This window comes from Apteryx mantelli, chromosome 1 (genome assembly GCF_036417845.1).
Source record: "Apteryx mantelli isolate bAptMan1 chromosome 1, bAptMan1.hap1, whole genome shotgun sequence".
Classification (NCBI taxonomy): domain Eukaryota; kingdom Metazoa; phylum Chordata; class Aves; order Apterygiformes; family Apterygidae; genus Apteryx; species Apteryx mantelli.
In genome coordinates this window covers 215,231,271-215,256,529 of record NC_089978.1, presented here as the reverse complement: position 1 = coordinate 215,256,529, position 25,259 = coordinate 215,231,271, and the positions used below count along the sequence as shown (strand labels likewise).

The 25,259-nt window shown below is 45.0% G+C and overlaps 1 protein-coding gene across 2 annotated transcripts; it reads left to right on the top strand.

The window, feature by feature from the left end:
• Positions 1 to 565: 565 nt before the first annotated feature.
• On the top strand, positions 566 to 23,630 carry MCM10 (minichromosome maintenance 10 replication initiation factor). 2 transcript variants are annotated; one of them, XM_067317124.1, is made up of 20 exons: positions 566 to 599; positions 3,434 to 3,486; positions 4,286 to 4,606; positions 6,047 to 6,151; positions 6,789 to 6,923; positions 7,406 to 7,580; positions 8,499 to 8,664; positions 9,462 to 9,629; positions 11,451 to 11,567; positions 13,091 to 13,290; positions 14,321 to 14,421; positions 15,438 to 15,539; positions 15,628 to 15,745; positions 16,678 to 16,906; positions 17,935 to 18,094; positions 18,803 to 18,921; positions 19,965 to 20,078; positions 20,887 to 21,032; positions 21,244 to 21,286; positions 21,717 to 23,630. In XM_067317124.1, the coding sequence occupies exons 2-20, from the start codon at positions 3,480 to 3,482 to the stop codon at positions 21,798 to 21,800; spliced, it is 2,610 nt and encodes an 869-aa protein (XP_067173225.1). In that variant the 5' UTR covers positions 566 to 599; positions 3,434 to 3,479; the 3' UTR covers positions 21,801 to 23,630. The 2 variants fall into 2 exon arrangements, with proteins under 2 accessions (XP_067173225.1, XP_067173226.1); XM_067317125.1 differs by lacking the exon at positions 9,462 to 9,629.
• The last annotated feature ends 1,629 nt before the right edge of the window (positions 23,631 to 25,259 follow it).

The following is a 25,259-nucleotide window of genomic DNA, read 5'->3' as shown; positions in this document are numbered from 1 at the left end:
TTCATGCAAGCAGGTAGGGACTAAAACAACAAACTCAGACATATTTGGAAATCTTTTTTTTTTTTTGCAGAACCGTGGTTGCTCATACCAAAGAAATACTGAACCAGACCACAGAATCCTGTCAGCTGCATGGGGCAAAAATACACGGGTTTTAGTTTGTTGAATTAACACAGGGGCTGCTCATTACACACGATTTCGCTTATCATTACGGTGCCTGTTGCAGTAGCCCCTGGAGGATACTCCGACCGGGCAAAAGCAGTTATTCAGGGGGAAGCAGCCCGGCCCGGAGCCAACGACGCCCGGCGCGCGGGAGCTCGGGGCCGCGCAACGCCGCGCGTGGCTTCACAAGGGCGAATGACAGCGGCACGATGTCGTCATCCTCCCCCCCGTGACATCACTCAGCGCCGCCACGCCTTCCTACGAGGCAGCGGGCCATGGCCCGCCCGCGACCAAGATGGCGCCGGGCGGCGCCGGGCTGCCAGGACTAATGATGGCGGGTGCGCCGAGGCGCGTGCGCAGGGCCGCCGGGCGGGCGCGCATGCGCGGGGGGCGGGGCGCGGTTGGATTTTTGGCGGGTGCCAGGGAGCACGGGGCCGGCGGTGAGTGCGGGGGGGAGGGGGAGTCCCGGGGGGCGGCCGTTGGGGGCGGGAGGGGCCCGGCGGGGGGGTCGTGTGGGGAGCAGGGGCCCGCTGGGCTTGGGAGTGGAAGGGATCAGGGATCCCCCGGGCGGGGGGGAGTGTGGGGCAGGGGATCCCCTGCGAACAGGGGAGGGGGTCGCCGGGGGTTGGGAGGGCTCAGGGACCCCCTGGGACCCTCAGAGCGGTTCACCTGAGTTTGGGGATGGAAAGGATCAGGGATCCCCCTGGGCGGGGGGGGTGGTTTGGGAAAAGAGATCCCCTGGGGGGGGTGGAAAAGATCAGGGATCCTCCCGGGCAGGGTGGGTGGTGTGGGGAAGGGGATCCCCTGGGTGTGTATGTGGAAAGAATCAGGGATCCCCTGAGAGCCCTGAATGGGTTCTGTTGGGTTTGAGGATGGAAAGGGTCAGGGATCCCCCAGGTGAGGTGATGGATGAAGGGATCCCCTGGGTGGGGGTGGAAAGGATCAGGGATCCCCTGGGTCTGAGGACAGAAAGGATCACGGATCCCTTGGAAGGGGGGTTGAAGGGATCAGGTTCCCCCTGGGAGCCTGGGAGGGGATCCTGGTTGGGGTGGGAGGGAGGGATCGGAGATCCACTGGGAATGGAGGGGGGATGTGGGAGATCAGAGATCCTCTGGCCAAGGGGGACTGTAGTGGATCTCAGGGAGGGGGAGAATCAGGGATCCCCTGGGAAGGAGAGTCCTTTTCTTTGCTGAAAATAAATACTCTGGAGCAATAAACAGGAGAAGAGTATTAAATGTGGAATACATGAGCTAAACACAAATCCCTGCAGCAGGAAGCCTGGCAAGTGCCGTGGTTAGCGTCTGGGTTTGTGAGCAATGAGAGATGGTGCGAACCTCACGGTCGCAGGGTGACAGCCTGGTAACGGAGCATCCAGCTACCTCAGCCCTGGCCCACCTGCATGAGCTAGTGCCCGGGTGAAGGCGAGGAAGACACTGTTCCAGGAGGATGTCAGCCCCGGCCTCTCCGGGGCTGTGCTCCGAGAGGGGCCGTACCCTCGGATGTAGCTCTGCGTTACTGGGGCTCATCTGACCACAGGGCACAGTCCTGCCCCTCCTGCCTCTGCTGCACTGCTCTGACTCCAGGATGAGTCAGTTCAGACAGCCAAACTGACAGAAAATGAAGAAGTCTCTTATTTATTTTTTTTTAAAAAGGAAAGTAGCCTTAACTTCCCGAGCAGCTCTTGATGGGATCGTGTGACCCCACCATGTCCTGGAGGAGTCAAAAAGGCACTACTTCCTGGCAGCTGCTAGCTGCTTTGGAGTTATGATCTGAGATAATTCACAAGAAAGCACAAAATCTCTGCTCTGGCCAGTTGTATGACATGACCCAGGAACTTTTTTGTATTAATCAAGAATCTGACCAGATTTAAAGCTGGTAACATGAAGGATTAGCTCCTCTAAAACTCTTAGTTTGCATGTTTGCTGCAGCTGTGGATAGGGTAAATATAAGCTTGTCTCAAACATCCAGTCTCTCTTCTGGGTCTTGTAAAAATGCATTCAAAGAAGGCTTTGGTGGAGATCTAGTTTTACATATCTTCTTATTGTTTTACTTCTCCAGTGCTGTGGTCATTTCTTAACACTCAGGCTTTGGCTGACAGGTCTGTAGGTTATCTAAGTCTGCATGTCACAGGCATGCGTGTGGCAGTCAGGGGCATCTGTGCTATGGAGACATGCCTCCGATTACAAACTCCACATAGCGTTAGTTTATTTTGCTCTTGCGCTTCTTGTTCACTCTTCTCCTGCTCTCTGATTCTGAGCTGGTTCTTGCAATAACTCAAATCTGCTACAATTTGGGGGGGAGGGGCAGACACCCTTTCTGTTTCTCTTAGAGATATTTGAGGCTCGCTCTTTGGCACAGCACATAGATTAGCTCCTTCCATGTGGATCCTGCTGTAAAGATTCAACGAGATATGGTTTGTTATTAAGTAACTTTTTTTTTTACCCAGTGGTTATACTGATGTTAGCTCTACTAGATTCTCATCAAGAGCCACTGAAGAATGGTTGTATAGGTCCATCCAGCCCAGTATCTGGTCTCCAGCAGTGGTGAGAATTAGTAGCTGTAACATTATGAAGAGTAGAAAAGCAGGGTAGGCACGTATTTTTGTATACCCCGTATGATTTCCCAGCCTTAAACTATTTTGCAGGTCATAATTTTGTGGGCTGGATGTATATCTCATGTAACACAACAAAATCTCATGCAAGCTGTCCTCAGTGGATTTCTGGACTGTTGTCCAGTCTTCCCTTGATCCTTTATCTGTGCTAATTTTTTTTCATTGGCATATGTACACATCTGCTGCTATTAGGCTGGGGAATAGAAGAGCAGTGAGAAATGTAGAATGTACATTTTTAAGAATAAGAACTGTGTTGGAAGAAGGTACCAGGGTTTCACTGTCTCCCAACATTTTTGAATGAAAACTGAGTTCCTTTTGGAAGGCTTGCTTTAGTTAAATGCAAATTATGATTATGATGCAGGACTGGTGAGGGTTGAAATGGTTATTATGTGGAACATGATAGGCATTTCTTAAAATTTCTAGCAGTGATGGGGCTTGTTTCTAAAAGTAATGCTCTTGTGCTGCAGTGAGTTCAGCGGAGATTGACTTTAGATGTAGAAAGTGTACATGGGTAGTTTAAATTTAGCAGAGTTCTCATCTGCAGCTGTAAGCAAAAACAAGCTAGTGGTTTACAAATCATCAAATAAAGTGTCTGACCTCCTGTGTCCTTACTTGATCTCTATATCCATTTTAACAATATTGATTTTGTTCTCCCCTTAACAGAGAATATTTTTCCCTGGGGGACTCTTGAAGAAATTCTGCTGAAATCATGGATGGTAAGATCTTTTACTTTCCTACTGTTGGCCTCTGACCAATAAATTAGTTAGTTTCTAAGTTCATGTGTTCATAAAACTTAATCAAGATTTTAGCAGTGGAAATTATGTTGTACTGTTTTCACTCAAAAAAGCCTTTGAGGTCTCCCCTTGCCTTCATCAGTGTCACCTCCTTCTGAGGCTGCTCTGACGCTTGCCTGGTTTTGTCTTTTCTTCAGCAGCAAAGGCTAAAATACATTGCTTGTTGTGCTCTGAATTTCAATTCTGCTCTGTCTGTCCCATTCCACTCTGTGCTTGATTTTTTTTTTTTCCATTATCTGTCTCTTTGCTCTGTGTTTCTTTGCTGCTCTGGTCTTTTCCTTGAGCAAAGCATATCTGAGGATATGCTTCCTTGCCTGCCTTGCGTCTTTCTCTTCAGTTTCTAGAGACATGTGGTGTCTCTAGAGAGATCCTGGCTATTCCTTTACAGGCCCCCAGGCTTTTCTTTTTAACAGAAGCTGTTATACAAACAGCTGCCTAGGAGGAGGAGCCAGCACTAAGTGTCCTACAAGCTTTCTGCTGACCGCCAGCCTGGATCACAGGCTGAGAGTGTCTGCAACTGCATTTCCTTTTGGGTATATGGCAGGAAGCTTCTTTGTCTTCCTTTAGCCAAAGTTGAAGCAGTTTTTATAAAACAGCACTTGCTGCTCTGTTTTAGTTTTGGTTTTTATTAGCTTGTTAATAGAATATCTTGGATGTTTTATTCCATGGCAGCTTTCCTCTAACAAAACAGAAATAACTCTGAGTTTAATTTTTGCCTCAGCTGATGATGACTTGGATCTGTTAGCCTCCCTCCTGGAAGAAAGCGAGGCAGCCAAGGAGGAGAATTCTCCCGAGGAGGAAGATGTCCCAGAGGATGAGGGAGGAGAACCAGATGAATATGACGAGCTCTTCGATGCAGAGGATGATGCGTCCTACACTGAGGAGGCTGATGCTGAGGATAGCCTGGTCGATGAGCAGAAGGAGAATTTGGCTGCATTGTTTGGAGATGTGGATGACCTGTTGGCAGAGGAGGAGGTGGAAGAAACTGTCACCACTTCAGCTCCTACTCAGGCGAAAGAGAAAACCAACCAAGAATTGCAAGGTTTCTGTAACAGCATATTTTATCTGATTTGTTATATGTATCATTTCTAGAGAACTGTTGAGCAGACTGTAGGGCCTAGAGCTACTCAGTTTAGATCAGATGATGCTCTGATGGGGAATATATTGACATTTCTTGTGAAAAATATTGGATAGAGCAGTTTAAATCCGGTTTTCACTGCTCACTTGGCAAAACTTGCCATCCATATTGTCCCAAAAGGAAGGCAGAAGATTGAGTAAGCCAGGGAGACTGAACTTGTTCTAGCGAGCAGGATGGAGAACATTACCTATGTACCTGTACCTTGTCTGATGAACAGCAATGTTGTTTCTGTCTTCAGGGCTGTCATTCTGGCTTCTTTTACCAGCACAACTCCCCCTTCCCCTTCCCCTTTTAATGGTCTTAAACCACTTGTGGTTTGTCAAAACTGGGTCCTATGGATCTTTGTCCCTACCCTTGACTGAAAGGTATTTTTAGGGATCAAGTCGCAGCCGTTGGCTTTGCTGACTAGACAGGAAGATCAGAGGGATTTCTGGACACTCAAGGCTTTAGTGGTGCCTTGAACTTGTTTTTCATTGCTCTCACAGTACCTCAGTTTTTCTAGTTTCTAGAGCTGCTCCTTTGGCCATCTCTCTTACAGGGCCATAGTTCATTTTTAATCAGCAATAACAGTGTGATGCCTCCCATTTACTTAGGCGGTGGGGTTTGTAAACCAAAGCTTCATGAGAGATTTCTGTCAGGTGATATGGGGGTGTGGGGAGACCTACTGTTATCATGGCTTAGCAAAGTGGTGTGGTTGTTCCCAGATATGGAGAACCACCAAGCCATGGCTTTGTGCTTCCCGTATCCCAACCCCAAAGCACTTTATAAAGCAATGGGATAAATGTTGGCTGACCAGCACCTCAAGGAAAGTGTTCTTCCCATTGTGTATCCCACAGCCACTTTTACGCAGACTCAAACTGTGAGCCTGTTTCAGGGAGAGGGAACACTGATGATATCCCAAGTCCTGCCTTGTTCTGTCGAACATCTCTGCAGCTGTGCAGGAGGTTCTGCCATACCAGCAGTGCCTTCCTAGGGTGCCCAGGCCACACAGAGAATATATTTCATTATACCGGAAGCACTTCTTTATGCTAAAGAATTCAATCATCAGTCATTTAAATTGTTCTATGTTCAGTAGGAAAGATAAATGCAACATGGCAAGCAATGTGCCATGATGAAGTAAAATATTTATATGAGAGAAGTCAGCTTGTGGCTATTTTGGAAAGTGTCCCTTCACTGAGCTATCTAGAATCAGATCTGTATTGCTGATCTGTATTATGGCTCTAGTTCTCTTTTAAATTCTTGTGATGTAGAGAAACTGCCAAACTTCTAGGGATCTCATAAATCCCTGTTTGCAATGACTTCCTGCTGTCTTCCTTATTATTCTTTCTTATTCCCCTTTCCTAGCTGAGCTGAGAAAATTGCAAGAACAGATGAAGACGTTACAGGAGCAGTTGCAAAAGACTGCTATTGGGCAGCCATCCAGTTCAGAGCCTGAGAAGAAAACCCCTGGTAATGAGACTAATTAAATGATTTTCTGATTTGCTGGCCTCCCAGTGAGCAGTTTATAGGCAGGACTCCAGATAGTCCTAAAGTGGACATTGAGTAGTAAGGAGGGATAGTGGTCTGGTGTATTCCCAGGCAGACTGTTTGTTTCCTGCAGTTACAGACTGCTGTGACAATGCACTAAATCAGGGAGCTGCGGTTTTGGCATCTGTATCATGGGTTGGTACTGCATGGGACATCTTTTGTGAATAAAGACCTCCAAGCTCTGCTGCTGGAGGTGTCCCTTCTTATTGGTAGGTGTTGGTATGCCCAGAAAATACAGCTATGTTTGTTGTTATAACACATTGGGTGTGGAAGTAATGAAGCTAGATGAGAAAAATGGCAAAACTGAAAAGCAGGGGATGTTCCTACTTCCCACAGCTTGTGGCTTCGGTGGCATTCAGAGTATTGAATCATTGGGGGAAGAGCCATTGGGGCTTTTCCAGCTGTTGCATTTCAAATGCTGGCAACTCTGTGCAAGGGTTTACATGTGGGACCGTGACTTGGACTTGTTATTCAAAGAACTATTTAGTTTGGAGCAATTCTTAGTATTTGAGTCCAGATACTGAGATCTCATAAAATATTTTTTGGTTTTGTCGACCAGGTAAATCACTCTGTCATCCCTTAAAGGAAAGGAAAGTTCAGAAGCTGCAGGAGTCACCATATTTCTCATCCCAGCTGGGCAGTCCTTTACCAGCAGCCAAGCGACGAATCCAGAAATCAAAAATGTCCCCAGCAGGTACCATTCTCAGTCTGCTTTTCATTAAACGCTTTCTGAGCTTTTGTCCAAAAGTGTATCTAGTTCATAGCAGCAGTGTAGACACATCCACACTAGTTTTACACGAGCCAGTGCAGCAGTAACAATTTGGTCACAGCAGAACAGAGCTCATTACAGAGTCGATTATTGTGTTCTTTGCAGTAGGTGCTGTGCTCTGTACCACTGTGGCAGAGTTGGTTGCTGACAGCACTGTAGTTTGCATCTGTTTATGCTACAGTTTAGCTTACTTGGAAAATGAGAGTCTGGGAAGCTCATCTCCAGGTAGAACTCATTGCTTGAGTTACATGCAACAGATCTGGAACTGTCCGTTCCCAGCTGACTAGGAGAACTTATTGCTTAACTGTGTTAGACTCCTGTGTCTGGTTAGGTGTAAGTTAGTGTTATTTTTATTTGGAAGTTTTCTTTCATTATCAAAACTTTTTCCTCCTTTTTTCCTACTAAAGAGACCAAGACTCCTCCTCCACGGCAAGTTCTCAGTTTGGCATTCCAGCCTCTCAAGTCTGCCCCAGGGAACACATCCAGTAAAGTGACCCGAGACAAGACTTCTCAGGTGCTCGCGTGCTCCAGCACAACAGCTCAGCCAGTGTCTGTGGAAACCTTCTCTGGACTGAGATTAAGGTCAGCAGCCCGGCACTAAGCTCTGTCCGGGTATCACCCTCAGATGGTGGGAGAGAGAGTGCAATCAGGCGAACGTCCTGTGATGCTGGTGACACAAGTGGTGAGCGGAGGACTGGATTTCTGGTTTGACTGTGTCAGATTAGTCAATAATCACTAGGAGATGTATCATAAAGCCACAGCATTGGTTGGTTGGTCCGTTAATAAGTAACACTGACTTTTGGCTTATTACCATGTTTCTATTTCTCTTTTCAACTTTGCTTTTTTCTAGCAAATAAACTTTCGGTTTGTTAGAACTACCTCTCCTGGGATGTCCTCAGTGATGGAGGAGGGAAGCAGTGGACGTGTACAAGGCCTGATCATGCACCGGTTGTGCAGATTAGAGCAAAATGTACCCTTGGGAGCCACTTGAGATTCCCCTTACTTGATGTGGCCGCAAGAGGTCTCTGAGTGCTTGTGGTGTCTATCTTCATCAGAAACCATGCTGGATTTCAAACCCTTGCTCAAACAGTCACAGTATTCAGTCCTTCCTGAAATGAACAGAATTAATGCAGGCTCAGGGTGAAGTTGTGGTGCAGGTATTTGGACAAAGAACAAAGTGCATGATCGATAGCTTTCTGATATTTGTACAGTGTCCTGAACTGAGGGCTTTTGTTTCAAGTGATCTCAGGGTGAAATAAGGTGCAGAGGCATTTGGCAGAGAGACATAATCTCCCCACAAGAATGCTGTGGTCCTCAGGTACAGAACGCAAAGGAGTGCTGCAAGGAGTATCCTGCAGTGGTGGAGGATGGATAGATGCTGGATGCCAGCTATAACTTGAGGAACTTAAAGGCATTTTTGCTGTGCTAGATGTTTTTGATTGGCTCTGTCCATTTATGCCAAGGGGTGTGTTCTCTCTTACATGCTTTCGCTTGATATAGAAAACCCCGGGTTTCATCAGCTGAAATGGACAGGAAAATGGCTAACCGGAAGCTGATCAGACTGTCCCAAATAAGGAGCAAACTTTCTGGAGAAAATCTGGAGGAAACAGACTGGGTAACATTTGGAGTCATAATAAAGAAGGTCACTCCTCAGAGCTCAAATAATGTAAGTAATTTCATTGTATCCCTCACTCAGAACCAGTGAAATGCTGGTCTTTTTCACTGAGAAACTAATTAGATTTTTAGCTTCATCAACCAGATCCATCCAATTAATGAAAAGCTGTTCTTTTAAATATCTTGGCTTACCTGGTGGTGCTGTGATGCTGGTTTCAGTCCTCAGTTTATGTCTTTAGCTGATCTGGTACTCCTGTCCTGGGCATTACTGTAAGAAATTTGGCCATGGCATAAATCTCTAAATCTGTTCATCCACTGTTACATGTTAAATGCCAGTGTAAGAGAAAGGACTGTGATCCTCAATCCCTTTCTAGACAGTGAAAGATCTCTTGTTTTAAATGTGCCAGCAAATTCTGCTTCCTTCGTTTCCCTAGAGGTCATTCTGTCCTATATGTTATACATGTCCTATAGAAAGTAATTTATAAAACAGAGATCTGGGTATGCCTTGGTTTCATTTGTTCAGTGGGGTTAAAACCTCTACTCAGTGAGCAGGAGTGCTGTCTGGCTGTTAATATCAGGAAGACTGGTGATAGCATCTGTTACAACTCCTAAAGCTACTTTTGTTGGTGCTGTTATTGTGCTGTTTTGGCTTATAAGACGCCCAGAACTGGAGTTGTGGCATGGCTGGACATATTGTATGTAACTTCCACTGGGGTTACCTTGTGCTTTTCTAAAGCAGGAGACTCCAGGAATAAAAAAAAGTCAAAACTCTTTTAAAGCAACAGCAAAAGAGGATGCAATCAGTGTCCCCTTATTGAGAGCTAAAAGGAAAGTGAATTTCTGTTACAGGGCAGAACCTTCAGTATTTGGCGGCTGAACGACCTACGGGATCTCAATCAATGTGTCTCACTGTTCTTGTTTGGTGATGTCCACAAAGAGCACTGGAAGACCGACCAAGGCACGGTCATTGGGTTGCTCAATGCTAATCTTATGAAACCTAAAGAGGGCTCAGATGAGGTGAGAGGATTTTTCACTTGCCCATCAGCCGTGGATAAAAATCTGTGGCTGAACTTTTTCAAATCTGCTTGAGATTTAGCTTTATAACACGTGTTAAGGCTGAAATTGTAGCAGTCTGGCAAGCTAGTTTAAATTTCATTCAAATATTTGTATAGTGTATATTTGCTCCTGGCCTTTTGGAAGACCGAACTTCAAGAAGTCCCATTAATAATGTAAAACTAGAGTTTATTGAAGTGATTAACCTCTCAGTGACAGTCAGCTGTTCCACAGATGACGAGAATGCATTTTCATTGCAGTTTTTTCAGCCACTTCAGTGCAAGGCCTAGTTCAGCTAAAAGATCTCTCAACTTTGAGAGTTGAAAAAGGTGGGGACGCTCATTTCTCTTTTCCAGTTTAAGTACAGGATGTGATTGGAAAAGGGTTCCTGGTTCTAAAATCATGACTGAGAAGAGAAAAAGCAATGTATGATTTATTAAACAAATGACGTGTTATGTATCTTAACTTAATATATAGTACTTCAGTTGTATAATCTATTACTTTAAATGCAGAACATGATGAACTGCTTTTCCTTATGTATCAAAACATTTAAGATGGCTTCATTTTGCTAATAAGTTTTTTTTTAATATCTTTTTAATGGAATGGAAACTGTTTTTTACTGACTTCTGTCAAGAGGAATTTTAGTCTAGTAATTGACAATGTAGTGTTTTGTATTTTAAATCCTCCAAATGGAAAAATAAAGAATCTCTGTCTATTAGGCTATGTAATTGCTTAAATTAACAAGAATAAGCAGTAGAAAGTTCTGTTGGTGAGTAGAAAGACATATCAGATTTAATGTAAGGGCTATTTTAATTATCATTGATAAGAATGGCTCTTCTTAATTAAAAAGCACAAATTCAGAGCTACATTAAAATTGGTTGCTCAGCTTATTTCTTACCTACAAATCCAAACCCCAATATCTTTGGGTGATGTGAAGATGAAACTGTTGCTGTACAACAGTTTTGATTGCACATAGAGGTAGGTAGAGGGACAGACAGCTCTAGTCTCCTCTTCCCATCCCCACCAATGCTGACAAAGGATCAGAGCCAAGCAGTTGTACAGCACCATCATTCACAGCACACCTAGATCTGCCTTTGCTGATCCTTGTTTTCCTGAGGCTCTGAGTATAGAAACACAATGTCCTTTTCTTCATCTTTTGTGAACAAATCTTCTGCCAAGAAATTCTCTCTTTTCTTTTAAGCTGATCCCCTTCCCAATCTGAGCAGGATATGTGACTTTCTTAAACTAGGCCTCTGCATTTTAAATTGCTGTTAAATCAGAACCCTGTGGTTTTTTTCTGGTAGTTATCCTTGGGCACAGCTTTTGGCAGATGAGTGACTTTTGGGCAGGTTCATTCTCCTGGGCTGGTGTGGCTGTGTCCACTCTGAGGAACACATGGGACAGCGCTGGTACCAGGCCTGTCTGGAGCCTCCTTGCACTTACTGCTGACCTAAGCCATCAGTCAGCCCTGGAAACCTTTGGGTTAGTGACTTTTAGTGCCAAGCTGCCAGTATTGAGGTTGGAAACATGCCCAGGCTGAGAGGGCCTTTGCTCTTTTGTTATCCTGTGGAGACTGCCGACTGCTGCTCCATTGCATGAGGATTTGTGCTGTGAAGTTTGGCTAGAAATTTCTTGAGAGGCCTCTAGGCTCCCGGAGGGTCAGATGCTAGTGCTTGGCCAGTGAATGACTTTTGGTTGATACCAAACTGAACCAGAGCCAAGCCAATGACCTCTGGAGAGAAGCCCATCCAGTCCTCATCAAGCCTTGTTCTTATTTCTTTCTAGGTGTGTTTGTCTGTTGACCATCCCCAGAAGATCCTCCTCATGGGTGAAGCCCTGGACATGGGGACCTGCAAAGCCAGGAAGAAGAATGGTGATCCCTGTGCACAGATTGTGAACTTGGTCTGTATCTCAGTAGTTAGGACGTCCTTAATCTGGCTGCTGCTTTTGTACTGATGCTCTTGCTCTTTGACTAGTTTCTGTGTCTAGACTTGTAACTAATTTAAGTATTTAGAAGAATGGAGAAGTGAAACCAAGTACTGTAGTTCCCTAAATGGAAGGGTGGTGCTATAGTGGAAAGAGATGGTCTTCACCCTGACTGTCCCCATCTCCACACCCTTTCCCATTCCTTTGTGCCAGTACTGGCTTCCATGCACTGCATGGGGGAGCTCATCCTAGGTAAAACAAATGGATTTTTTTTCTTGGGGGAATGGTTGTGTTTTTTGGAGATGATTTTAACCATGATGAGTTCCCAGGTCCACTGTGTGCACAAGCTGCCAGAATATTTGTACGTGGATGTGGGGGACTGGAGAGGAGGCAGGGAGAGAAGTAGGAGCAAGCAGGAGAAAGATGGTGGGTTTCTTCTTTTGGGGGCAGCACTGGTTTGTACTAGTAACTATAACTATTGTAAAAAATAGCTTATACAATAAACCAGTATACTCATTTAAAGTATTTGTGGAACTCCATTGCAAGTATCTCTTCATGACTATGGTGATGTTATGATACCTGAAAGGATCTGTATCTGAGTTGGAAGGGCTATTGTTAGTAGGGCAGAAGTTAGAAGGAGGAGAGAAGATGAAGAAATGAAGAACTGGAGAGGAGCTAGAGTGTGCCAGGAGTGGGAAGAGGACAGATACAGAAGGTACTTGTAGCAAAACAGGACTGTGATTGCAGATACACTCCAGGAGGTGCCTGTGCACTGGGTTCTCAATGTCAGGGAGATGTTCTGGTGTCACCTGGAACAAGCCATGGTGCATGGAGGCTGTCTGGCAGAAAGACCTCCTGAAGGAATTGACTGCCTGTTTAGTGACAGAAAATGCTTGATAATGAGTTTATTGTCGTTATACGACTCTGGGGCAGATACCTAACAAGAGAATGGAGTAATTTCTTTTTGTTGATAAAAAGTTAAAGAACACCCTGAATGAGTGCTTTTTTGGTACTGCTGTCTCTGACAGACAGACTCACTATCTTCAGTTCCAAAGCCCTGTGGATTGACACTGAAACCTGTTTAATTTGAAGTGCATGAAATGCCTTGCTCTGTCACTAGTTTTCCTTTGTGATCATACCAGTAAGAAAATTGTATACAGTTCAGAAGCATGAAGCCTTTACATGTCTGCAGAATATGGCACGAGGACTTGGAACATCAGTTGACTTGAGCCAAGGAATGCCTTTCAGATTCCTGGGATGGGAAAGTCCTCAATGCACAGAATTTTGCTTTTTTACAGTGATTAGCACATGCAATTTTAACTTTGCTTTTTCATTGCTGAGTTGTGGACATATGTTTACTGAGTTGGGTGATTGCAGGAGAGCTACAATGGAGATGTGACTTCAGTTTAGCTACAAAAAGATTAACTTGGTTGAAGGGAATGAAGTATATTGTAATTGCTAGTGTTCTGCAACAGGTCTCTCCCTTTTCTTTTCTTCAGAATGACTGTGAATATTGTCAGTATCATGTACAATCCCAGTACAAGAAGCTCAGCTCAAAGCGGGCGGATTTGCAGTCCACCTTCTCTGGAGGCCGTGTACCCAAAAAAGTTGCTCGGAAAAATCCCAGTTTGAAGGAGAGGCTGTGTCAGGATGGGTTTTACTATGGAGGCGTCTCTTCAGCGGCGTATGCGGCCTCAGTGTAAGATAAAACTAATTTACCTTGGACTAAAGCACAATTTTCTGCCTTTAAACAGTTTCACTTCCTTATACAAGTGAGCCTGAAGCTAGTTTTAAGAAGTTCCATGTAGTTAGTGCTTCCTTTGACTTAAGTACATTCATCAAAAAAGAATAAATGCCTCATATTTGGTGTAATCCTCCAGGTCTCACAGAATAACAGAGCTGGTATTTGATAGGAAAACTTCAACCACATCTTCTTGTCTTTGATCTAGTGCTGGGATGTGGCAGAGGGTGTTCCTACCTCTAAATTAGTACTGTATTGTGAAGCCAGATGGTATTGTGTTGCAGAACATGAATGAACTTCATCATGAGGTCCCAAGCATTTGAATCTCCAAGACAATATTTTTCAGTGCTGTTCCTTTACCACATTTTGTCATGGCTCATTACATTTTAATCCCAGGCTCAACATGTTCTGTTCCTTGACTGAAATGATAGAATATTACTATGTGTTACTAAAGAGACAGTAGTACATCCTGTGTATTATTAAGCGACCAAGGTCAGTAGATCTGTATGCATCTCATGCTAGCCTTGAGGGGTTAGGGCCTACATCCAAATCCCACTGAAGACAACTGTGCAAAGACTTGAGTTACAGCTGGATCAAGCCCTGCACTTGCATGGTGCTTTGATTCCCTTCCCACTGCAATCCAATAACCTGTGCAACTCCAAAATAATGAAGCAATTCCAGCTTTCTCTGCATCTTTGGAGCTAACTGTGAGCAAGGCTTAGCTGCAACATGTTTAGTATTCTCTCAGTGCTTAGGAAATACATATTTCAACCCAGGGAGAAATGGGAAACTCTAAACATTGTGCTGGGATTTGGATTTAGATCCCAGTCCTTCCCAAAGATGAATCATAGGAGAGAGGATCCAGTTTGGATTGAGTAAAGGACCACTGGAGCTTTGTTGAAGCACTAGATTAGCATTTAAGCTCCTGTTCCTGCTCTAAGCATGGAAAAACTCTGATGTTCTGATTTTGTGTGTTTCCTTTTTCTAGTGCAGCAGCTGCAGTGCCGAAAAGGAAAATTCAAACCACTCTTTCCAATCTGGTCGTGAGAGGAGTTGATGCAATTGTCCAGGAGACCAGGCAGAAAATTGGTACCTAACAACCCATGTAGTCTCTTCTCCCGTCATATATTTTCAACTTGGGGTGTAGCTCTGTCCCCAGAATCTGTCGTTCACTGAACAGATCTGGCAGTTGGTTTGCTATGAAGATAGCCATTTGCAGGCTGCTTTCTCAATTGACCTAAACTCCTCTTCCCTCCTGAGATCACAGATGCAAGGGAAATGTAACTAAGCAACTGTGTACCTCCATGTATCATTTACCATCGGTGCCCCTAAATTAAGTCTCCTACTCTGTCTTTGGACAGTGACAGAAGATCTTTGCCAGATTAATAGGAAATTGAAGCTCTGAGAACTTTTAACCAGAGAATTTATTTTAATTGATTAAAATAAATGATTTCTGTCAGTCTCGGAGGCTTCCAAGGAATACTAAGTATAAAACAGAGACAGCTCTGCAATGCAGGTGACCTCCTGAGTACCCAGCCTGTTTCTACTGCCTTTCTTTCATGATCTTCAAAACATGTTCCTTCCATAGCCTTTGGAAATTCACTGATCTTCCCTGCCTCCATTTCCTTTCTGCAAAGCACTTAATATTATGGCCCTCTTTACACTCAGTGGACAGCAAATGATAGATTATTCAAACTATATGTTCTAGATGCCTCTTAAATGTCTAAACTATCTTTCAGTTCCTTCAGTTGTCTCCATTGCTGGCAACACAGTGTGTGTCCTGGCCCTAACTTTTAGCTGGTCTTAATTCTCCAGGGATATTTAATACCTTTCAAGCATTCTAAAAATGGGAATTGTAGAAGTGCCTCAGACTGTCAAGGCTGGTGGGGGACTGACTAGCTGATGAAATTACTGAAGGGGTAGAAATGTCTGTGTGATGTGCTGTGTGAGGACAAGGCCTCGAGCAACCTAATGTAACTAAGAAGCTGGCCCTGCTTTGAGGGGAGAGCTTGACCGGATGGCTTCCAACCTAAATTACCTCTAAACCCAGGCCTGTTTCCCTTCCTGGCTCTGAATCTGTTGAATTTCTGCCTTTTCCACTCTAGGTGTGGCAAAGAGACCCGCACCATGTTCTGAGGAGTTCAAAGAACTGCTGGCACAGCCAACCTTTGGAGCACGAAACCTCTGCAAGCACTGGACCAAGGCAGGTATGTCCTTTGTGCCCAATGGAAAACCCACTCCTGATAACAACTCAGTTCCTTCTGAGCAAAAATTAGTTTGTTTTTTTTTTCCTAGATGCTGAAAAGAAGCAAGGGGCCAATTTCCAGTCTGTCTCTGCTTCAGCACTGCTCAAGCAACAGAAACAGAAACTGCTGGAGGCCAGAAAAAAGCGATCTGAAGAGATTCAGAGACGGTAATACAAACTGGCTTTTATAGGAACGGGCCCCTTATTGTGGCCCTAAGCGTAGCTGTGGAGGCATTTTGCTGTTTTTATAGAAATACACCAGTGTTTTTTCAGTGGAGAAGCAAACACTCCAGTGCAGTGCCCAGCAGTGGGAAGGTGTAATGGGAGGATGCTGGTTAGAGTAGGAAACTGCAGTCAGGACTTTTGGTTCTGTTCATCACTGGCTTACAGTGATCCTCTGAACCTAAAGATTTGCCAGGTGCTTTGTGCATCTCTTGTTTACAAACTTAACGAAAACCCCATATGGGCCATCCTGGGTGAGACTGAGGTTGCTATAGCCAAGTAGCCTCAACAGGAGCCGAAACAGAACCTAGAGGAGGAGAATAAGGCTAGGCACAAGCATAGTGATATTTCTTCCAAATACTCTTCCAACCTCCAACAGTGTCTGGCTCAGGGACTTCCTAAATTAAAGGTGCTGTCTGTTAGAGTATCTTTGAAGGGAATTTTTTTTCTGTGAACCTGTCTAACCTCTACCAGGACATATGTAAACTTAAACATTTAAGTGACTCCTGTGACAAGGAGTTCCAATGCTTAATTACCTGTTCTGTGAAGAAACTTGTCCTTTCACATGCTTTCAGCTCCCACCTCCCAGCTTCACTCAATAATTCTCTCTTTTTTTTGTTTTGGAAAGAAATTGGTTGTTCACTCCTTCTTCTACCTTCTCTGAGTCACTCTTGATTTCAGCAATCTAGTGAGTTCCTTACCAGCCTGTTTTGCTCTCCTGAATGGCTGAATTGCTGCATGTTTTACTAGCAATAGAAGGCCAGTTAGTCAAAATTCACAATTTCTGCACCCCTTGGCATTCATATCTGTTTTTTAAACCTTTCTGTCTCTGTGACTTGTGTCCCTATTTCAATGGATTATTTTTGTCTTCTTCAAAGGTTTCTCCAGAACACAAGTAAAGCTGGCAGCCCCACTCTTCCATCCTCCTCCGGACAGTCCTCGCTCCATTCCCCAACACCTGGGGCAGAGTTTCCCAAAGCTGCAAAAATGTCAACTCCTCAAAGGCCCAGGCTCGGCACAGGCTTCTCAGAAGGAGAAGATATCCTCTTCTTTGATGGGTCTCCACCTCCAGCACCAAAGCTAGACAGCTTGGCTGAAGCCAAAAAGGTAACAGCTCTTTGAGTGGGTGGATTTTGAGTGTCAGGAAGGGGAGTTTAAGGGAAGTTTGTGGTAATAGAGGAGTCTTTGATCAAACATAGGCTGCCTCAGCACTGATTTTGGTGAAGTTCCTGATCCATGGAATCAGACTGAGCTGCATTACAGTACGTGATAAAACTCTGGTTCCAGACAGCTGGTAGTACCAAGGTCCGTGCTACTGTCTTGCCTGTAGTCAACCTTCAGAGCAGCGGAACAGCTGCTAAAGAAGGGTCTGCCTTGGCCATAGGTGCTGGTGTCTCTTGCTAATTCAAAATCCACCTGGTTTGGTCGCGTATTGATTATTTCACAAGCATGAAAACCCTTGAATGCTGGGGAGAAGCAAGGGATTTCTGCTGGAAATTCCTGGAGTGCTAAGTGGTGCAAGATTTATTCTTTGGCTTTGCAAGTGCAGGGTATTGTGGATGTTTTTGTTTGCCATGTAGGTGACAGTGAACTCCATTGGTTTAACTATGTTGTTTCTTGAGTCTGAATAATTTTGGTCCCTAGCCAGAACAGACTGCATTGTTCCTTGGCAGAGATCTGTTCTCCTGTCTGTCAAAGAAACATCTTTTCCAGGAATTCTAGTAGGAAGGAGTCTAACATTTTGGGATGATGGGAAAGAATAGTTTTATGCAATTTTCTAATAGTTCCCAATTATTAGTTATTTATGTGGAAATCCCATTGTTTATTTTTCCTCTGGTAAACTTAAGTGATCTGTGAAGCAGTTAAAGCACAGCTGCAGAGATACCAAACCTGATAATACCCCAGGAAGAGTCATTTTATGGATTGGGAAGTGATTAGAGGTTGGGTGATGTCGTGAATTACCACATGTACAGAAGAGCTGGGAATTTTGTTGGGCCTCTCTTTGCCCAGCTCCATCCTTGGGCCAGTGGATTTTGCCTCTTCCAGTTGAGAGACTTCCTCTGCTACTTTTGGAACTAGCTATATGGGAGCCAGACTGGTCAGCTACACATTCACTACTTTTTCCTGTTTTCTAGCTAGCTGCCATACACCGACTACGAGCAAAAGGCCAGATTCTTGCTAAAACCGATCCAAACAGCGTCAAGCGGAAAAGGTCTGATCTTGGTGATGTCCTAGAAATTGCTGAAAGAGTTGAGAAAAACGTTGCTAAGCCACAGGGTACAGAAGCAGGAAATGGTATGTAATGTTAATCTCTAGAACATAAAAGATGTGCTTATGTTCTGCTGAACAGAGCACCAGTTACTGTGTTAACAACTTATTTGCTGTGCCAAAGAGAGGCCAAATTAAATCTATTTGGAACTTAATGGGTTTATTGCATAGTGGTCCCAACTCAAAAGCTAAATGATCCCTAACCCTATGGAGAGAAACTGTGAGATGTAGTCTACAATAAGCTCCTGGTCCTCATCTCTGATTTCTTTGCTCCAGCATTTGAGCACCTGCAACGGATGACTGACTTAACCAAGGGAACAAATTTCTGGGAAACCAAGAAATAGTCACACCTGGGGATATATCTGAATTTTACTGTGGAACATGAATTTCCCTACTGCTGATTTACTGTGTGACCTTGGATGAATTGCTTAATTTTATTCAAGCTTCTGCATCAGCAAGGGGGAGAACATTGATTGTTCTCCCAGGAATAGTGTGAAACTTCCTAGTATAGTGCTTTGAGAGAGGACTTGATATTAATATTAAAATGCTTTTAATTTCCCAAACCCATCTTTGAACTTGTTTTCATGTTCTTCTGAACTGTTAAAAGCTGTTGTTTGACCTGAATATCTGCCTGAAAGACCTGAGATTTCCAGTTTCCTGTGATGATTATGCTTAGAAATCACAACCTTGTTTTGAGTTTGACCTCTGTAATACTAATTCCTTTTGTTTCCCTAGATATGGATGAACTGGAACCTGCCCAGAAGAAATGTCGAGAGCAGCTGGCCTATCTGGAATCAGAAGAGTTCCAGAAAATCCTGAATGCCAAGTCCAAGCACACAGGTGTCTTGAAAGAGGTATGGCCTCAAGACAGCCATGACTGAGTACTCAAAACTAGGGAGCTGCCTGGACTTCCCTGTAACAATTTCAGCGAGAAGCAGGCATCCAAACCTGTGTTAGACACCAAATCATCTTGAAAAGGAGGGTCGAGGGTTTCCAAGCACGCATGGTACAGTGCCTGCAGATCAGTATTATTACCATAGACATGGTAAGGTCAAGTTACTATCATCTTTCTTTGCTGTGTTTGCAAGATTCAGTGAAGCTTCCAGGTCAGCAGATGATCAAAGAAATCCCTCTGCTTTAAAACCAGTGAACTTAAGGACTTTTCCATCTTCCCCATCTCTGACATTCCTCCCAGAGGAGACAGAGAGCCCGGCTTCCAATTGCTTGAGTCTCTACTGTAACACAGCAGGCACCCTGTTGGAGGGCTGTATCTGTGCAAGGTCTTCCTTCCCTCTGGGAAGGATGGACACTTGCCTATTTTGTCCCTCATTTCTCCTCATTTTGGCTGCATAAAGACAGCTGCCACCTCAGTCTGGGACTTGTGTAAGTTGTGGAGCCTGTGAAATGCCAGCAGTTGCACTGATGAGCTAAGAGGTAGCATTTCTCCCATCAGGGTCATTGCTGAATGTGTTCCCAGGAGATACAGCACTTCCAGCAGCACAGGACTCTTTTCTTTTGTACATGATGTTTTAGTATAAAGTCCTGGTTCTTTTAAGGTCTTCTGAGGAGTACCATTTTGGCTAAGAACCAAACCTATTCACTACACCTGCCTACTGACCTCTCCCTGCACTCTCTTGTGCATGCTCATTTCAGTAGCACGCGTTGTTGTTAAACCCTTCCACTGACTCACTTCAGATGAGAAGACAGATGGCTGTTTTTCAGTGGTGGTGGAACACATGCACTATATGCATTTTTTTTAAAAAAGAGATGTTTGATGGTTCTCTGGCTCCCAGACCGCAGGCTGCATCAGTCAAGCCCAGTGATTTGTCCAAAGGCTAGATGTGGGGTGACTTCTCCCATCTTTGTTTCCCATAATCCTTCTCCTATGCCTTGACAGGCCGAGGCTGAGCTGCAGGAACAATACTTTCAGCCACTGGTGAAAAAGGAAGAAATGGAAGAGAAGATGAGGAACATTAAAGAAGTGAAATGTCGAGTTGTCACATGTAAAACGGTGAGTGAAGGGGAACAGTGACACAGCACAGAGAGGTCAGAGTGACAGAGAGGGAGTGGGGCATGGATTGCACAAATGATGCTGGACCTTCCTGCAGACTCCCATGTCAGTCTCTTGGCCATAGTTTGGTGCCAGGATCAAATGGAGACCATTTCATTCTGTGTGATGGCTGCAGAGAGCAGCCCATGCAGTGGGTGGCTTTGGAGGCGCTGAGGAATCAGCAAGGCAGACTTTAGTGCTGGGCTGAACATTTCAACTTGGTGTTTGTGTCAGTGGCCAGTGGACCCTGGACATTGGTGTCCTGGCATCCATTTATCACATTTCCTTCCCCTGAAGTGCTTTGTACCAGGACCCTCATGATAAATGAAGCCCAGTGCCTGGAAAACATAACACTGGGACTCCTTTGTCTGCCATTTGAGGGACTTTGCCATCAGAAGGAGGAATGGAGCTTTATTACTATCATCTCAAACATGCTGAGGGGAAGGGAAGAATTACCTCCCGTCCCTGGAGTTCCAGCCCCTGCTGTATTTTCCCTCTCATGGCCTTTCTTATCTGTCTGTGGCAGCACGGAGAGCCGCTGTGGGCCACACATGGTGCTGGGAGCAGGGCCATGGTTTGTGGCAAAGAGGGGAGGGCAGCATTAGAAGGAGGAGTGGCAAAGCCACGATGATTTCTCAGACTGTTGGGCACTTTGGGATGGGAGAAGAGAGAGGGGCTTCCTTTTGGATGCTTAGCTCTCACCAGCCCACAGCACTGCTCTTACATGCTGGTGAAACACTCACAGCTCTCTCTCTTTCCTCTTTGACAGTGTAATTACACCTATTTCAAGCCTCTGGAGATGTGTGTGCAGGAAAACCATGACTACCACTGGCATGACGGTCTCAAGCGATTTTTCAAATGTCCTTGTGGCAACCGAGCTATTTCCCTTGACAGGCTCCCAAAGAAGCCCTGCAGGTAGGCAGTGAGCCTCACTAAACAGTGACTGGGGCTTTTATACTGTCCACTCATAAGTAAATTACTGGGAGTCACATTAGCATGTGCTAAGACTTGAATGTTAGCCCTTGCTGCTAAGTGGTGTGGGAAAGGTGGGGGGCTAGTTTTGGACACCCCCACCCTGGGCAAATGGATACCACAGTGGTCCTCACCTTCCATCTTCATCTTTCAGTACCTGCGGCCTCTTCAAATGGGAGCGAGATGGGATGCTGAAGGTAAGCACGAGCCAGCAGTTTCTGAGCGCCTCAGCTCTCTGGCTGCTTCTCTTGGTGCTTTTGTCCCAGGCTTTGCATCAGTGCTCTTGTGAGCTGCAAGCAAAATCAAGCAGCTCTGCGTCTTCTCAGATTCCTACTGGTGACTTGCTGTCACACTGTGTGCATTGTGAGGTACAATAGGCAAACCTTCCCCTCTGTGTTTTAGTGGCGTTTCTCTCCTTGCTTTTTGTTCTTGAAGCTTCATTTTAATTAACTCCTGGGGAATTTGCTTTTGACCAGATTTGTAAGAACTCTGAATGTCAAGATTTATAGAGCTTCTGTCAATATTATACCAGATAATTTAGCCCTACCACAACTTCTATCATAAAACTGTTGGGGAGCCATTTTGCCACACATTTAACTTCTTTTTCTCCATGGTTCATCCTTCTAGGAGAAGAAAGGTCCGAAGATTGGTGGAGAAACGCTTTTACCAAGAGGGGAAGAACAGCCAAAATTCCTCAACAGTCTTAAGTGACTTGCAGTTGATTTTTTCACAAGACAGGGATGCATTTCTGTGTCTAAACCACACGTTTGTTTACTACAAAGCCAAGAGGATTCTGATTTTAGGGATGAATGAGCAGGGAAATCAGTTCTGATGAGAAGGACATCCACAAAGTCTCCACCAGACCACTGCATCAATATTCGGTTTTGATCTTTTTAAAATTGACTGAATAAGGCTGCATGTGAAATACATGTTCATGCCTGTTCTTAGTAACAACTTATTTATGAGATTTAGCCTAAGAAAGAGACAGCTAGTGTGGAATTTGTACCAAGAAATCCCTAGGGATCCCACATGTATGTTGAATGGCTGGTGTAGAATGACCCCACCAGAATTTTAAGAGACAAACCGTCATGAACTGGGAGGACTGCAGACTCCACAAACTCTTGTGAAGTTAATAATGCAGTGCGTAATGCCAGCCCATCATGCTGTTCCAGTCAGGCTATGCCAGTGCTGGGAGGAATTCTCTTGCTGCTAGCAGTGTACAATTGCGGCGGCATTCAGCTGTGGACAGTCACAAAGGTGTGCGAGAGGGTTGTACCCACACAGCACTGTTCATTGTCTCCGAAATTGCTCACTTGGACCCTTCAGAACAGATTTCAGGCAGTTGCTGAGTTGCCTCTGTGACTTATGTGTTCAATAACACTCAGGTGGCTTTGGCATTGCAAACTAGCAGTGTGTATGCTGCAGATTAATCATAGCTCTTTTAAAAGCCCTCTCCCTACCACGCGGCCTGGACTGACTTCCCCACGCTATCTGCACTACAATATCTTTACAGCTACAAACCTGCAGCTCCAACTTCGAAAAAGGTGTTTTAATGAATCTGGTACTGTGTGCAAGTGATTTTAAAGAGCTGAAACATTACATATGATAGCTTTTGCTAACATTTTAAACTTTTTGGAAATCCCTCTTGGTCATCACCCTGTCAGCCTTAGATGCTGGCACGGCAGCCTAGGAGACAGTAGCTATCTCAGACCAAGCTGGACGCAATCCCCACAAGGTGGCTCAGAAGGGCCGTCCTCACACAGGCATTTCTATGAAAGCACATCCCTGTAGGGATGCTGGCTGCATTCATCCAGGTTTTCCTGGACCTGAGCCTTCTGCTGCCCCTAGCTCGTGCCTGGTAGGATCACAGAGTCTTTTAGGTACCTAAAACCACTACCTCTATGATTTGGTGAAACTGCCGCAAACTGTATCCCATTTCTCAGTGTTGTAGATACCTTTCGCCTTATTCTTTGATAAGCAGGGGCTGGAAAGAAGTTCCTCGATTTTGGGCAGCTGCACAGATTTACCTCTGTATGCTGCAGCCCTCGTCTCCAACTGGTGCTATTGCTGAGCAGGTTTGCTCAGCATATTAGATTTGTTTCAGTCTCATGTCAGTATCATTTGATGGAGGAGGAGTCACTGTTTGGTGACTGTAGATCTGTAACTGTGACATTTTGCTTGGAAATATTCCCTATAGATTCTTCATTCAGAATAGTTTTAAATACAGTGCACAATAAAACACTGCCTGGGTTTGCATGGTATCGTTTTTCTGAAGAAGAGGATGAGCTGCTTGCTCAGCATCCTGGTTTGCCTGAGAGCGCGTTGCAGAATCACCAAAGGGAATTGGTTCTTGGTTCATAACTCCGACTAACTGTCCACAAAACTGATGAGAAATTTCACATTGGTAACAGCCTTCAGCAGACACGTTGAAAAATTCAAGCTTTCATGAGTTCCTGCTCCTTTGGCTAAGGGAAAGGAAGCTGCTGCAGAATTACACTGCCAAAGATGGGATAATGCTTTATCTTCATAAATAAATGCACTGTGATACGTAGGCATATAGCTGGCCTTGAGAGCCAAGGAAGAGCCAAGCCACTACTCTAAAGTTATCCTTGCATTGTTGTTGTTATACTAGATGCGAGCCGGGTCTGGACCCAGCTGAGTCTGGTGCAAACGTTGACGCTGACCTGGACCAACCTCTTTTTTGGTAAGAAGAATTTGTGGATAGATGTGTCTTTGGTGAAGAAAGCTGCCTTTCAGCATGACAGGCACATGCAGGAGGTCAGAAAAACCCTGTGTCTCTGGGGACATGGTCTCTCCAGAATAATTATTTGCATCTTCCTTCCAGTTAGATTTCTCCCAGTTGTACTTAGCTTGGAGTTTGTTTATCCTATTTATTGGCCGAGATTGCTGTTTTTGCTGCCATACCCACATGTCATGTTGCTTCCCCTCCGGCACAGCTAGTTCACATATCTTTCTTTTCTGTCCTCATTGCTTTTGAGCCAAGAGAGGCTTTGGGCATCCCCTTCACCATGCTGCCGGCACAGGGGCAGTCGCAGTGGGGAGAGGGGAGCGTTTCGCGCCCGCCAGCTTGCCGCAGCTGCTTGGGGGCGGAGGAGGAACACATCCGGGCTGGTTACGCCGGGTACAGAGGAGGTTGGCAAGGTGCCGGGAACGGCACAGACGTGAGATGCTGTGTTCCCGGCAGGGGAGTGTTTGCTTGGTTAAAGCTTGGATTGTACCCTCAGCTCCGGATAATTTGGCACATGTTGTCCGTTCAGCTTCTGGGGCACAGGGGAGCCAACGGATGGCTCCTCTCAGGCTGGTACCTGGGCTCAAGTACCCTGAAATCCCCCCCCCCCAAACCACTTAAACCTATCAATAACAGAGTATCATCTGGCACAACTGTGCAGCGAAGCCCACAAGTAGCCCAGGATGAGAACTGCCCCATGGGTCTGGAGCGAAAGCCCCCTCCTCACCTGCCTCGGAGCAGGGACAGGCGGCTGAATGGGTGTGGGGGGCAGCTAAACCATGCGCCCCGCCTGACGATGCAACCTGGTGTTTGCAAAGAGACGAGGGATGTGAGTTTGGGTTGCATCACACACTTCGAACAAGTTGTCCGTGTGCTCCACGCATTTGGAGATAAGCTGATTGCATGAAACCTTGCTTTGTGTTTGTTGCTCAACAAGAATTTGCATTAAATTAAAAAAAACCCTTTCATAAGGTGGCATACATGCCATTTTTTCCTTACACAACAAGTTCCCCTTAGAACTTCACACTCATGCTGTTACCTATTTCACATAATAATTCCTTAGGACAGTCTGCTTGTGACCATTGAGATGGCATAACTCATCTTTTAACTATGCAGATAAAACTGCACTAATACCTGATTTCTGAGAATTTGGCTATAACTTCTTGGAAGCCGCAACATAAGCTTGAACTAGGATGGTAAAGCAGTGAGAAGGTGATGAGTTATTGGGAGGTGTTTTGCCCAAAGCTGTATCCAAAATGGTTTTGGCGTTGCCATATCTGTGAGGGAAGGTTGCAAGGAACAGTCACGATCATTTCAGTGAGGATTAGAAGAAGAACTAATGGGCCTAGCCCACAGTGAGGAGATTTAACTTTAATGTCAGCAATAAAGCTCTTAACTGCACCAAAATATGGCACCAAAAG

What these genes read in the sequence shown, in the direction of transcription:
- MCM10 (XM_067317124.1), top strand. An exon ending in GGGTACAGAAGCAGGAAATG is followed by an intron (nt 18,095 to 18,802) that starts GTATGTAATGTT and finishes TTGTTTCCCTAG; the next exon opens with ATATGGATGAACTGGAACCT. An exon ending in ACACAGGTGTCTTGAAAGAG is followed by an intron (nt 18,922 to 19,964) that starts GTATGGCCTCAA and finishes ATGCCTTGACAG; the next exon opens with GCCGAGGCTGAGCTGCAGGA.